This window comes from Crocodylus porosus, unplaced genomic scaffold, assembly GCF_001723895.1.
Source record: "Crocodylus porosus isolate Cpor-Errol unplaced genomic scaffold, CroPor_comp1, whole genome shotgun sequence".
In the NCBI taxonomy this organism is placed as follows: domain Eukaryota; kingdom Metazoa; phylum Chordata; order Crocodylia; family Crocodylidae; genus Crocodylus; species Crocodylus porosus.
In genome coordinates, this window is record NW_017728943.1 from 71,276,985 (window position 1) to 71,291,671 (window position 14,687).

At 44.4% G+C, this 14,687-nt stretch overlaps 1 protein-coding gene across 1 annotated transcript in view; it reads right to left on the bottom strand.

Annotated features, from left to right (window-relative positions):
* Nucleotides 1-7,146: 7,146 nt before the first annotated feature.
* The window catches only part of SDE2 (SDE2 telomere maintenance homolog), a 13,490-nt gene continuing 5,949 nt past the window's right edge, over nucleotides 7,147-14,687 (bottom strand). Inside the window, exons 4-7 of the mRNA XM_019549554.1 lie at nucleotides 14,428-14,597; nucleotides 13,507-13,618; nucleotides 12,140-12,503; nucleotides 7,147-7,987 (exon numbers count right to left, since the gene is read on the bottom strand). Of these exons, the coding sequence (XP_019405099.1) occupies nucleotides 7,772-7,987; nucleotides 12,140-12,503; nucleotides 13,507-13,618; nucleotides 14,428-14,597 (862 nt within the window). The 3' untranslated portion in view covers nucleotides 7,147-7,771. The remainder of the gene's footprint in view (nucleotides 7,988-12,139; nucleotides 12,504-13,506; nucleotides 13,619-14,427; nucleotides 14,598-14,687) is intronic.

Genomic DNA, 14,687 nt, shown 5'->3' on the forward strand with positions numbered 1-14,687 from the left:
TGGGAAGAACTACTTCACTGTAAGGGTGGCCAGAGCCTGGAATAGGCTTCCCAGAGAGGTGGTGCTCTCACCTTCCCTGGAGATCTTCAAGAGGAGACTGGATAAGCACCTGGCTGGGGTCTTATGAACCCTCCCACCCCCAGTGCTCCTTCCTGCCCATGGCAGGGGGGCAGACTAGATGATCTGTCTGGGTCCCTTCCAACTCATTGATTCTGACTGGCAACCTGAAAAACATGAGTTTGAGGCTGGTTGTGGGAATCCCCCACTCCATTTGGGTAGAAAAGTCAGCCCACCTGACCAGTAACAGGGCTCTGGGGTGCAAAAATGCAGGGCCTGGTGTGGCAGGCTGAAACCCCAAAGGAGTTTCTGCATGGTAAGTCAAGTTCCAGACTGTGGCTCTTGCTTCAGTCTGCACCCTGCAAGAGTGTCTGGGGTGGCTTGGTCTGGCCAAAATCCTTTTTCTTTTTTTAAATTTTGGGACGGCCGAGATCCTTCAGGCCCTACTATACTGGGCGGGAGACCCAGGAGGCTTGCATTGTGGCTCTGGGTTTGAACCTCAGGTTGTGATAAATAATGATAAAAGGGTGGGTATTACAGGCTGCCTGTTTCCTCTTCTTGATGGGTAGAGGCCTTAGCCTGTGTTATGAGTGCACAGTGCTATCTAGTGGTAAAATGAAGGTAATTTGCTTCTCGTAGTTGGTCTGTCATAGATTATGGTGGTATTAGCATAACAAAGCTGACGCATATTACTAATTGTAATAAGAAGTCACTGCCCAGGAAGGGCAGATGTTGTACCACAAGGCAATAAGACAAAAAATGCAATGACATAGCACTAATTATACCACTTCTAAGTCATACATGGTCAGTAATTTTGTCTGATGTGTTTTGTATTCAACCCATTGCTGTGTGATTCTTAGTCTTGGGTTGTATTTTACAGAGGCTACAGGGGTAGAAAGAAGTGGGAAAAGACTTAGGGAAGAGAAAGTCAATGGGGCATAATCAACAAAGCTAAATAGAGCTGGGTCACACGTCCAGCCAGATTACTATCCACTGACCAATGATGGGTATGACAGAGCATGAAAGAGCACTTGCTGATTAACAAGTAGGCAGGCACTGCACTGACCATCTACATCAGTGTGGGGATTTTACTGTACTTTCCTTGTTTTCCTTCAGGACACAAAGCCACTAGCAATGGTGGTGGAACACTTGTAGAGGAGAGATCATAACAAAAAAAACACTCTAATTAAATAAATGCTGATAGACTGTGGAGACCTCAGGATAAGGTTGTGTAATACAAAGGTGGCTGATAGTCATGACAGGCAAGATGGAAAGAGCTCATAACAGCTCCATTTCCAGCTCCAATTAGTTTTCAGGCAGTACAGCCGTATTCCACTTGCTTTAACAAGCAAGTGATACAGCAGGACTTTCCCTCACCCATGAGCAAGAGAAGCAGCAGGCCCTCACTGCAGGTTACTTGGGTGGATGACCCAGGTTGAGCCTAGCACAGGGGCAAGTGGCCACACTACAAAGTCATATCAAAGCACACACGCTGGGCTGCACTCACAGCAGTACTATCCTGAGTCCTGGTAAGGGCTTCATCTCCTTAAAGTATCCTCTGTGGTGCTTAGCTCTGCAACAAGCTACACCACTCTTTATTTTTTTCCCCTATTGAATTCTTGGTGCTCTTGTCTGTCTCTCTGGAAACGCAAAAGAAAGGGTTAGAAGGCATCACAGGAACACCTAGCCTATACAGGACCTATACAGGTCTAACTAACTAACACCTATACAGGCCTAGCCTGCATAAGAACATATGCTATAGTACTGCAGAGTGGGGAAGTTACCAGCCCAAGGGTAAGCAGTGCTCCTACTTCAGCCCAGCTGGTGGCATGCAGACTGCATACAGCCTCTGACTAGTTAACATACAGCCCCCAGGCTCCCCCCTGGCTGCCACTGTCCCCACTGCTCTGAGAGCGTAGGTGACCAAAGTGACCAAACACCCCATCCCTCTTCCCACTTCTGCTTCTGGGCTCTGCTTTTGGGGCATGGCAAGGTGGGGCCAGGTGGCAGAAGGATACTGCACATGCAGCAAGGGAAATTCAGATTGCATGTGCCATGCAGCAAGGGAAATTCAGAGAGCCGTGTGCCCGCAGCTGAGTGAGTCTGCTGTTTGCATGGCAGGGAAGAAGAGCTGTTTAAGAGCCCAAGTCTGCAGTGAAGATAGTACCATAGTAAAGGTGGGTATGTTGCCAACCCATGGCTTGATTAGTACATGTTAAAGACAATGCTATAGTTATATTCCTTTTGATTTCTCTGCATATGGTGCAGGATAAAGGGGGTACAACACACTGCTCCTCACACCATGGGGGGATGGGGGGCAAGGCAAGTTGGTGGCTGGAGCCCTGTGTTAGTGTGGGATACCTAGTAACTAGGCAGGCAGCAGGTATACTGTTGCTGTCCCTAGCTGACCTGAAGGTGGGGACAAGGCAGCAGAGCTGTTCCTGCCTCACTTCAGCCAGGAGCAGTGAGGAGCGGCTGCTCAGGGAGCTGGGCTTTGCCAAGGACAAAGGCAACAGTACATGGTTACTTCCTTCTGGCACCTGCTGTCTGCTGCCCTCACCTTCCCTATCCTTTAGGGTTCCCATACATCAGGTTACTCCTGGACATGTCCTTGTTTTGGGTCCTCCCATCCCCTCCTGGGCAGTTTCTTTAAATATCAGCAAATGTCTGGGATTTTACTCTACTTTTCCTGTACTTCCCAGCTTGCCCCAGCAAGAAGCTGCTTGGGGCTGGGGGCAGCAGGGGAGGTAATTGGAGGCTGAGGCATCACGTGCTCTGTGCACAGGCCCCAGCAGCTGCAGGCAGGTAAGTCTGTGTGTGTACATTCATGTGCATGTGCATGTGCATGTGCATGTGCCTGCTGGTGTTGGGGCTGCAGCATGGTGGGGAGGCAGGGGAAGGGGGTGAGGGGATTATTTGGGTTCAGCAGAGAGCTGCGTGGGCAGCAGGGCTGGGGGGGCAGAAGGCTGCAGGTCAGGAGTAAGGGATATCAGCAGGGACAGGGGGGCTGCAGGTTGGGAATGAGGGGCACCAGCATGGTCTGGGGGGCAGGGCACTGTGGGTTAGGAGCGAGGGGCAGCAGCAGGGCTTGGGGGCCTGTGGCCTGGGAGTGAGGGGCAGGGGCAGGGCACAGGGATATCACTGCCCCCCCAGTCATATACCCCATCTCCTCTCCCTTCCCCCCAAGTGTCTTCTTTTTTTAAACTGGAAATATGGTAACCCTATACCCTTGGTGTCCCCCACTGGGCTGGATTAGTTGCTGGAAAACAGAATGTGCCATTGCTGCTGTCCCAGTCTGAGCCCAGCTCCCCACACAGCTACTCCCTGCAGCACAGGTCAGGAGTGACTCTGGGGCTCCCCCCACATGCCTGCATTAGCCAGGGACAGTGGTAGCAGTGTTCAGGTTCCTCTTTCTAGTGCCTTCTCCCAGCCGATGAGGGACATCTGGGTGGGGGTGGAATGGGCAGGGAACAGACACTCGAAAGAGAAACCTGTGGTGCCACCACTGTCTCCAGTCAAGCCTGCACCCTGCACAGCTGCATTTGTGGCTAGAGCAGGGCAGGAGCAGTCCTGGAGCTACCCATTCCCAGATCAACCACAGACAGCAGTGGTAGAAGGTGTGGGTGCATCCACATGACTGCATGCCCCCCAGATCCACTGGAGATAGTGCACTACTGCTTTTTCCACCCCTATTAACAAAATACAAAACACTGGAACAGGGGGGAACCTTTCCATTTACTGTCATTCCTCCACCTCAGCCCTACTTTCTTAAATAATTTTTTTTTGAGAGAATTATTTTGGATACTATTCTGGGAGCAGATTACCTCAACTAGATTTATTTCCTGAGAAACCCTTCCCCCAACTTGCTTTTATTTTACAAATAGTAGCTCTATAGTTATGCTACATTGTGGTTTAGTTTTGCCCATGCCAATTATGACATCAAATTGTCTCCATGTTACAGCTTTTCCAGGGTAGTAACTCAAACTATATACCTGATTAAAACACTGTTTAGTTTCATCTGCATAGGCAGGATCAAGAAGTATTACAATACAAATAGGGCACCTGCAATGTTATAACATGTCCTTCCGCCATGCTAGTTTAAGTAGTGCCGCTAGCCAGGAATTACTCACTCAGCTTGGATAATAAATAAATACAAGTGAGCAAGGAAGAAAGAGTCCCGTTGGCACTGACTGCAAAACAACACGGTTGGGACTACCAACACCAGCAGTTACAATCTAAAACCTGGCTTTTAGAAATAAAGAGGAGGCAATTAACAACTTATTAAGGAAGAAGGAACACAATTCCAGAAACTCCTTTAAACTCTAGAGGGAGTGAGCTGTCAGGAAATTGACTCCAGCATTGTTCCCTTTCTGCTACACATTACAATCTAGAGTGTGCCAAATTCATCTAAAATTTAAGACTGGAGAAGGGAAGAAGCAAGTGACTAGGAAATCTCATTCCTTCCTGGAAAATAGCAGGGGTAAGATAATCAAAGTGACCATTTTCAGCCCTTAGTATTGAAAGTATATTTAGTTGGAAAGTAGCTTTTAAAAGAAGGTCCTTTGAGGTGCTACCAGTGTTAACTAAGCATCACAGCACCATAAATTAGCTCCTTTTCTACTTTTATATTTAATGAAGACTCAGGTTTGCACTTCTTGACATGTCAAAAGCAGTAGCAATGTCAGGAAGAGAGCCTGATTCTACTCCACATTTTAATCCTAGAGGTAGGCAGCCTACTTTGCTAGAGTTACATTATGTATGATTACAGACAACATTGGCCCCTCCAGTAAGCCATGTATGAGAACCATTTGTAATTGCCATTACATTAATGTATATAAAAATTACAGTACAGGCCATATTAGCAATAAGAGTGCAAGGCCATAGGATTGCAGTATGCATTTCAGAACCATCCTGTGAAGACTGTATACACCTACAGTAGCTATTTAAAAGCTGGTCTTCACAAAGTTCCTCAGGAATAGATATTAAACTTCATAAATTCACATTCTACCTTAGTCAGGATTATCTTTCAAATGTAGATAAGCTTTAACTGGGGAAATAGGGGGAAGGGCTATTGCTAGACTACAGAGATTGGTTATTGATGATTCTGTTTTGTGAAAACAGGAAGTGAAGTATGGGGATGTAGGATTCCAACACAATCTGATTGATGCAAAGTAAATTGGTTGCCCAGCGGGCGATTCTTATTTTTCACAGTGGTTACTCTAGTTCCCAGGTATACTGGATCCTGAGGCAAATCCTATTGTAGGGAAGCTGCAGGTAAACAGGAGAGAAGAGCTCCCTCTTTTAATTTTTCTAATGCACCTCTACACCTCAAATTTTTTTGAAAAATTAATTTATTTCAAATTTCAAATTAATTTGAAAGAGGAAAACATCTTCTGGGAATACCATTCTTTCAGGCTACAAGCTGAGTCCAAAGTTGTCAACAACTTTGCTTTATGGGAATCACCAGTCCTGTTTTAAGTGTGTTAAAAGGGGGTAGCTATGGACATGGAAGCTGTCCTTGTACCTACTATTATCTCACAGTAAGTGAAAGCAAAGCCAAAGCAAAATGAGGCTAAGCTCCACAGTTTAGCTTTCATTTACTTTGGTCTAAGAGCAAGTGCAGGGACATTTGCTATACAACGTCTGCTGTACCTCACTGTAATTTGTCCTATTGCCAAGTGATCTCATACTGCAATTCCACTGTATTCAACAAAGGATTTGTTTTGCTTCAATCGCTCTGCCAGCAGAAGCCAAATAAAAGTAATAGAAAAACATAGTTTTATAGTTAGTAGGGTCGGAAGGGACCTGAGCAGATCATTGGCAGGAAAGAGTACTGGGGTCAAACAACCCCAGTAAGGTGATTGTCAAGCCTTGACCCCCAGAGTAGGAGCCAGCACCACTTTGCTTGGAAGTTGGTTCCAGATCCTAGCCACCCTGACAGTGATGTCAAATTGGCAGATGATGTCCTTCTGGGTGGGGTGTGTAGCAGGGCCACCCGTGCCTGGGAAGGGTCTGTCACCTCCTGGCAGCTGGTTTTTACCTGATTGTCCTCCTGACGTTCTGGCTGCTCCCACCTACCGCATCTTGCTTTTACCAAATACATAACAGGCCCTCAGTTCAGTCGGGTACCAATCTTGGGTGTCCCATTCATTATTCATATTGCTGGGCCACCCCTGAGTGACAGTGTTGCTGGACCTCTCTCAAACCATTCTCAGTCTTATCCACCTAATCACCCCCTTGGGCTCATCACTTTGTACCACTTGCTCCGAGTGTCACAGGGCTCGGTACCCCCTCCTCCGCTCGGCAGGGATCTCCAGTCCAAACCAACCCATAAACAGACAATGCGCTCTCACCGTGCTCTCAGCTGCCTCCCATCTCCCCTCTCTAGCTGCCTCATGCCTGTGGCAGGACTTCTACAGCTGGATGTCACCCTTGTTAAAAGCAGTGCAAACCTAAACATAATCCACTTCAGTCAGGGCCTTTCCCCAGAGCCCCTGTCCCCCACAGACCTCTACTCAAATCCCAGCAGTCTTTCCCAGCTACAGCCCTGCTGGGCCTGCTCGCTGTTTTGTAGCATAGCCTCTGCCACTCTCCAGGGAGCTCCTCTCCACTGTACTGCCACAGCCTGACCGACTGCTCTGCCCTAGAGCTGGGCTTATGCATCCTCAGGTGTTGCTTTACACATCCCAGCCTCCAAGCAATAGTTTATTTCTGTCCCAGAAAAAAAAAAAATGGTATGTGTGGTACTGAACTGAGCACCACCTTTACATATGCCTCCCACCCAAGGCAATGGAAACTGAAATCATAAACCACTGCTTCATATCTGAGCTTTGCAGTTCTGCAGGATCACTTGCAACATCTACCTCCACTCACTTCGGGATACCCGGGAGTGGTGCATATGCAACACTGCCTCAACTCCCTGGCTGGCCAGAGTTAAAAAAAAAAAAAGAAAGATAACCCTTTAATTTCTCACTCAACTTCAGACCATGGCACCTTTATCTTCTGGGTAAATAGTCTTCCTTCGCACATTTATTTCTAGAAAGATTATCACATCTTTTCTTTTCCCTGAATGCAGACTATTCTCTACAGTTAAACAAGTAAATATTCCTTTAATAAACATTTCAGATACTGAACATGTATATTTACAGAGAATCATAGCATACCAATATTTGACAACACCAAGGCAATATACAGAATAGTACACCTAATCCATATTTGAAGTTTCCCATACAAAATAAATCTTCCCTCCCCTCAAAATCAAGCTTCAGCTATTCAGCCTGAACCATATTTTAAGTTATGGTTTCTTTATCTAGAAGGGAGTACCCAGACTGCAGATAAGCAATCCTGTATTAATTTATTTCAATATTCTCATCACACAATTTACATATATAAAAAACACACTATTTTTCTATAAAGGAAACATTTTTTCCCCCAAGCTTCCATGGACACTGTATGTTCTTTTATTTACAAGTCTTCACAATTTCCCATCTTTATGCTTTGCTACCTTTAATATTTAGTGCACACTGCTTTTTTTTTGTTTTTTTATTTAGTAATTTATTCTGTGTAGTACATTATTTAGACTCCAGTTAGAAAAAACAGAAACTACCTACAGATGCCAAAGTAGTGCAGGCAGTTAGTTAAAAAGAATGACAATAGAACAAAAAACCCTCAGGTGAAGAGAGATTTTTTTGTGTGTATATAAAACCCCCAACATTTATTTCTTTTTCCCTTTAGAAGGCTTTGCAAATAAGGCAGGATCAATCTGGTCTTTAGGCAGACCTCTCACAGAGAAAAGTCTTGCTGCTCTTTCCTGTAAAGTGCCTCCGCATTTCAGGCCCAGAGCCATCAGTTCAAACTTCAGCTTATCTAATCCTAGCGCTTCCATTTCAGTAGCAGAGTTGAATGCCAGAAGATTTATTGGTGTAGACTTCTGCAAAGACAAGAATACACAATCCTTGCATTACCGTTTTGAAAAAAAAAAAGACTTAGTGCCTCTTCTGGCTTACGCTTATTTAGTCTCCAACTAGATTTTACTTTTATGGAACATGCAACTAAACACTTTCAAAGTGTGATAACACAGTTATACAGAGTCTCCAGGTATAGCATGCTGGGCACTTCCATAGTTACACTTTATCTACATTGCAGTCAAGCTGTGGCTACAACCTGGAGACATACCTGAGCTAGGCTGCGTAGCTGTAGCAGCACACAGATCAGCATGGGCTGCAAACCTGCTTGAGAAGACTGGTAAGTATGCTGATGGTTTTGCAGCCCATACTAAGTGCCATGCCATCACAGCTACATGCTAGCATTACCATAAATAAATAGCTTAAAGCCAGCTCCGATGTCTAAGTGGCAATAAAAGCTATGACTACTGTAGACACACCTTCAGGTATAAATTTAAGATCATTTCGTTGGAAATCAGATGGATTTCTAACCCCACAGACCGAACTGGTGATCAGGATAGAATGCATTGTGCCTATGAGGACTCACAAAAAGAGCCTGAAATAAGAAAGTAACCAAACCAAACCCACCTCTTTCTTTGTTGGAAAGTAACAGATAAGGTAGTTCCACCTGTCCTCTCCCAAACTTTGGGATCTCTGCTACATGAAGTTAAGAACTGTGTGTTCATAAAGTATTTAGGAGAACCGAAAACACCTGATGATTCAATGCCTCATTCTTACATTGCACAAGTCATGAACTGGGTGTGACAAAAGCTACCAGATCTCAACTGTAGAGTAAATTAAATTTACCTTGGCTACTTTCAAAGCTAAGCACTTCCCCATTAGTGACAGAGAAAACAGATGGACACCACATGTTACTATGCAGTTAATCTTGGAATTACAGGAATAGCAGATATTTTACTTTTTAAGAAAACACTTAGGGGATGCTGAGCTTCTAGAGATGCTTCTCATTTTGATGAAGAAGAAAAAGCAGAAGTGATGCAAATTATAAATTCATCCTAAACAAAGAAATTAGGCATTTTCCACTTCTGTTACCTATTGAACAGCATCTCAAGAAAAATCAGAAAAAAAAAAAAAAAAATCGTTCTTGCAACAGATCTACCGTGCTAGAATTACGAAAAGGGACATGGGATAGTCCCAGGGATGGGAGACTGCTCAGTCACAAACCCTGCATTCAGCACTAAGTGCTTGCTGTATCAGTGCTGTTATTTCTGAGTACAGCACCCTGCCAAGATATGCACATATTTAAAAAAGTGCTCTTTTTTAGCAGAGAGGAACTTTAATAAAGATCTCTTTACTACACACAGTCACTACTTTAACTAAAGGCATAAGCACTGTTATAAGAGCCATTTACCACCTGCAATAACAATTAATTGTGGTTTTGGTGGAGTTTCCTGTCCCAGGAATAGGAAACGTTGCAAGTACTGTCTGAAAGGTAAACACTGCCTGGTGATAAACATCCAGTTGAAAATACTGCCCACTTATAATACAGTGTACAGAAAGTTTCAACTGACTGAACTATATTTTGCAATATTTCCCCATTTTAAATGCTTGTTCACTCATTTACTAATAGAGGTGCACCAATACATTAGTGCCATATCAGATCAGCACCAATAAGAGGAAAATTAACATCATCAGCTATCGGCTTTTTTGGCCAGTATAGCCAACAATGTACCAATAAATACAATAGGTCTTCTGGCCAGGGTCTCTAAATGCTGCAGCTGTGTGCATGCATGCCCAAGGCCAGAAATGCAGCCAAGCAGTATGCAGAGCAAGCCTGTGGAGGGGAAGGGGTATGGGGGCAAGATCAAGGCCCCCCACAATGAAGGAGTGGGGCAGGGGCTGGGTGGGAGTGCTGCCCAGCCAGGGCAGTGAATGAGACTCTGGGGCCAGAATGAGGAGCCATGGGAGTCTTGTCCAGGGGCACAGAGGCAGCTCCCTGCTGCTCCACATACCCCCAGGGGAGGCATGTGCCCCACCAAATCTGTACACAGGGCAGAGGCAGCCTACCCACTGCAGGCTCACGGCTCTCCATCCTGCTGCCTTTGTCATGGAAGCAGCACATTGGCCATGCGTCCCCTACCTGCCTGGCGGCAGTGGGGGCAGTGAGTTGTGCCTCTAGCCACCAGGCAGGCAACATGCAGCCAGCGTGCAGCTCCCAGGGCAAATGCAGCACGGCAAAGAGCCCCAAGCCTGCAGTGGACCTCTGCCCTCACTCTACTCTGCTCCTAAAGGCAACAGAGTGGAGAGTCCAAGCCCACAACAGGCAGCATGCATATGCCCTTGCCCCACCCATTCTGTTTAAGAGCATCTTCATGCTTAAAAATGGTGGCAGCAGCACTTGAACTGAAGTTTATTTGATGAGCTTTACTTCAAACACCACCACCACCTTTTTTAAGCACCAGGACACTGATCCCCTGGATAAGCCACCCAAAGCTGTACCACTCCCTGCCCTGGCCCCAGGTCCTATTCACCACCCGGGCTGGGCAGCACCCCCAGCCCCACTCCTTCCCTTACTGTGGACCCCCCCACAGACACACACATCCCCCCACCCCTTCCCCTTCACAGACTTACCTGCAAGGCCATGCTCTTCATGCTGCTTAGCTGCATTCCTGTAAATCGGTTATTGGATTGGTATCGGCCGATATGCCTCATTAATAATCAGCTATGGATATCAGCCAGGAAAGTCTTTAAATCAGTGCACCCCTATTTACCAATTATCAACATTCAGTAAATGGCAACAGGGTTTCCAACCATAGAAACTTACAAGTTTCTACACAATGAAAAAGAAATGCTTTAAATTACAACGACAGGCTCCTCACTCAAGTCAAATGGGGCACAGAATCTGAGTCACTCAGGGATTGGCATTTTGTTATACTGACAGATCTCAATGTTCCAAACAACACTGAGCATATAATAACACTCCACAAGCTATGGGCAAGTGGGTGCCATTATTGTTGACACTTATTTATTTAGTGCTGGTGTGCTCAATATCAAAAAAATCAGGTTTTTATTGCTTAGAGCCAACTCAGGCTTCTCATGTAAGAGGTGATCAGTCTACAGTCAAAGCAATGCACTTGTCTAAGAGCTAATTTAATTTAAAGCAGAATACTCTCAGCAGCAGTTGAGCAAGCCTCATGAATGACAATGAATTGCTCAACCCCATTGGGGCAATTCATTCCAACATCAGTACAGAAGTTACTCCACCACTGAGGTAATGGGTAATTTCCTTTATATCTGCTTTTCTACCTGCATTTGTAAAAACTCAGAGACATCACATATCATTGCCCTTCTCACCCAGAAGATCTTACTGTCAGATATGCAGCAGCAGAATCTTATTCCCCAAACAAGAACTGCAGTTTGAGCCAGATCAGTGCAATTTTTGGACAGCCTGGATTAAAGTGTTTAATTTAAAAAGGAAACCAAATAAAGGGGAATTCTGATAGTTTTGTCTGCACCATACAGAAGTTGATCTTTAGGGCTTTAACTTTATTATTCATCCTCAATAAGGCTAATTAAGTCAAGCTACAGTACACACAAGATGAACAAGCCTAGTGCAACTTCAATTACTGGTACAATAGTGAGTGTAAAACTTGCTCATCCCATGAAGTATCTGCATTATACGGACATAGAACTTTCTACACAAAATAGGGAAGGGGAAAAAAATGGCTGCACATGGAGGAGGAGGACACAGGAGTGCCTCAGCCCATGATGGGAAGAAGAGGGGGAAAAAGACTAGCTAGTCAAGAGCAGAATTACTGAAGTAAGAATTCCAACTGCACTTTGATCTCTCCAACTACAAAAGAAAATTTCTGAATATGGATTATGATCTTATACATGTACACTCTAGCATTTTAAAACGGGACATGCAGTGACAAAGTGTCTGAACTACTATAAGGAGCTATAAAGAATACACTCATAGGCAGAAAATGTGCATCTTGAGCAACTGTTAAGGCAAGGGAATTTTTAGACCCCAAAACACTTACTTTACATTAATGGAAGGCAGTCTATTCAGTCAGTAGATAATGGGGAAAAGAAGTGATCTAAAAAAAACCCAGATGGGGTAAAGCAAGAAAGGAGGCAAATAGCATCTGCATCTAGACTTTCATGGTGTTGCTCACCATGTTCTGTAATGGAATTATTTCCTCTTGAGTAGCTGAAACTTTTTCTTGCTCCTCTTCTTTCAGGGTCTCTGTTGTGTAATTTTTTTCATCAGCTGGAATTGCAACCTGCCCCTCTGTGGGTACCTCCTCTGGTAGATCATCTTCAGCATCTTCTGCCTGCTCTTGTGGTTTTTCAGAGGTATTGGTGGTCGAGCTGCATCCTAGTGAATCCTCTGAACTACTGGGCCACTCAACTGTGCTTTCAGTCTTTTCAATGTGGCTGCTGCTTGAGTGGCAACTTCCCTCTGCTGTACTAGGAAAATTATCTTCACTATCACTGTCATCTGTGCTCTCAGGATCCTCCAGTCCTTCCAATCCCATCCTGTCATAAACAAGTGCTCAAGTTAAAGGTATTTTCAAATAAGAAACTGACCTACTTCAAGTGCCCGATTCCCTAAGGAGCCTCACCATACTAATATACCAAGGAGAGGCTATAGTCTGGAGCCCCACATCAGCTGGACTCCCATGCTAAGCAAGCCAGAAGTCACTATTGTTATGTATGCAATATAAGCAATCATACTTCCCAAAGAATCCCCAGTAGAGGAATCCATCACTCCCACAAAACAAACTATTGCTGTGCCGACATCTTTATTTTGCCAGTAACCATTTTAGCTTGCTGTCTTAATAGTGGAATTGAACATCCCATCTGGTTAAAGAACGGAACAGTCCATATGCTATACCCACTATGAGAAAGACAACCAGACTGGAGACTGAGAAGTCAATCCTCAAGCTACATACTACAGGAAATAGGAGGAACCCAGTGTATTTAGACAGAGGAATACTGATAAAAAAAAAAGACAAAAACCACATCTGGATGTGGAGTGGTAGAGGGAAGACAGGAAGTGGGGATGGGGCAAAACTCCTGCCACTGCTTTCACTTGTTCTATGTATTACAGTAGAACCTAGATACTTCAGAGGGTTACTTTCTTTACCATCCTGTGAAGAGAGCTTGAAAAGGGCATATAGAGCTGCAACAAAGACCTGTGAGGGACTGCTGAGACATTTTTTCTTTCAAAAGGATGCCATCCTGCCAGTTAGTTGTGCAGAATTGCAAATAAACTCCAAATGATAGGAGAAGCAGCACCCCGAGGTAAAAGCAATAACCAACCAATGAGATATTCTTAAATTCAGCAACCCCCTGCTACTTGAGTGGGTTACACACAGATGCAAATGATCTGGGTTCTACCCTGCCTTTTGGGACTGTCACAATTACATTCCAGAAGTTCCTGGTAGTTTTTCTGATAGTCTGCATCTCAAAAGAAAAACTGACCCTTTACTCTTAACTTCCTTCTCCTTTACCAAGTGGATCAGGGAACTACACTTACCACAAGCATTTCCTTTTCTCAGATTTTGCTCCACACTTTTCAGACTCATTTGGGCGCTTCCGACTATCGCTGGTCTCTGGAGACACCATCTTACTGGAGGAGGCCTGCATCCCTTCAATGCAAAGGGAAAAATGGAGTTACCCTGTAGAACCATAGTAACCTACATACTATGATACTCCCAAGTCCACAGGGGAAGATTTAAAACAAAGCTTCCTAGAGAACTGGATGCTCTAAGATACCAGTTATTTTCTGAATTTGTTTTCAGTTACTGTTAGTAGAAGTGCTGGAATGCGAGCCCAAGACACCAAAGTCTTTTATACAAGTTCAACAGGCGTAGAAACTCTTATTGCTCTGCAGTTCTACAGAGTTGACCCTGAATTAGAGTGACCACTTCTGAGCTGGCTCCCTATACCCCAGTCAGTTCCTGGTCTGTATGTCAAGACTGCCACCAGAGTAACATAGTGGCTAAGTAAAATAGCCTAAGAGAATGGGTATGTGAATTAAGATATTTTATTTTGTTATATTCAGTTTCTCCAGTTTTCTATACATTCTGTTTATACAGTCCTTTAAGCTAAAGTTGATTCTTCTAGATCAGCACTTACCATTGTTTTAAAGATAATTCTTAATGTCACTGCCACAAATGCAGAACGTATCTACAGATTACCTTAAGTATAAGGATGCTTTATTACTTGCATCTGTGTTCTAGTGTCTCACAATATTCTAACAAAGCTATTTAAAAAATTAGACCACATTTTAGTAAAACCAAGTGTACCTCACCCAAATGAAAACAGTACTGCCTAGTCCAAGATATATCAATAACCATTTGTCACATAAAAGTCACTTAGAACCATACTTTAATTTAGGTGCCAACTGAAGATAATTCTATATCTATTGATAAACAGATCAGTTCCTCAGCAATACCTTTAAGTACCGAATCCTCTAGTCGCTCAGCCATTTCATTACACTGCTGCTGGTAATCCGAATTAACAAAGAAGTGTTTTGGTTCTGCAAGTTTACGCTGCAGCCTTTCCAAGCGTCTTTGTTCTTTTTCAGCTTCCCGCTCAGCTTGTTGCTTCACCCACTCAGCCATTCTGGAAAGACAGAGAGAGAGATATATCTTGGAAACAAGAACCAAACTGAGGTAGCCTTCCAGTTACTGAACCCTTTCACCCACAGCTTGG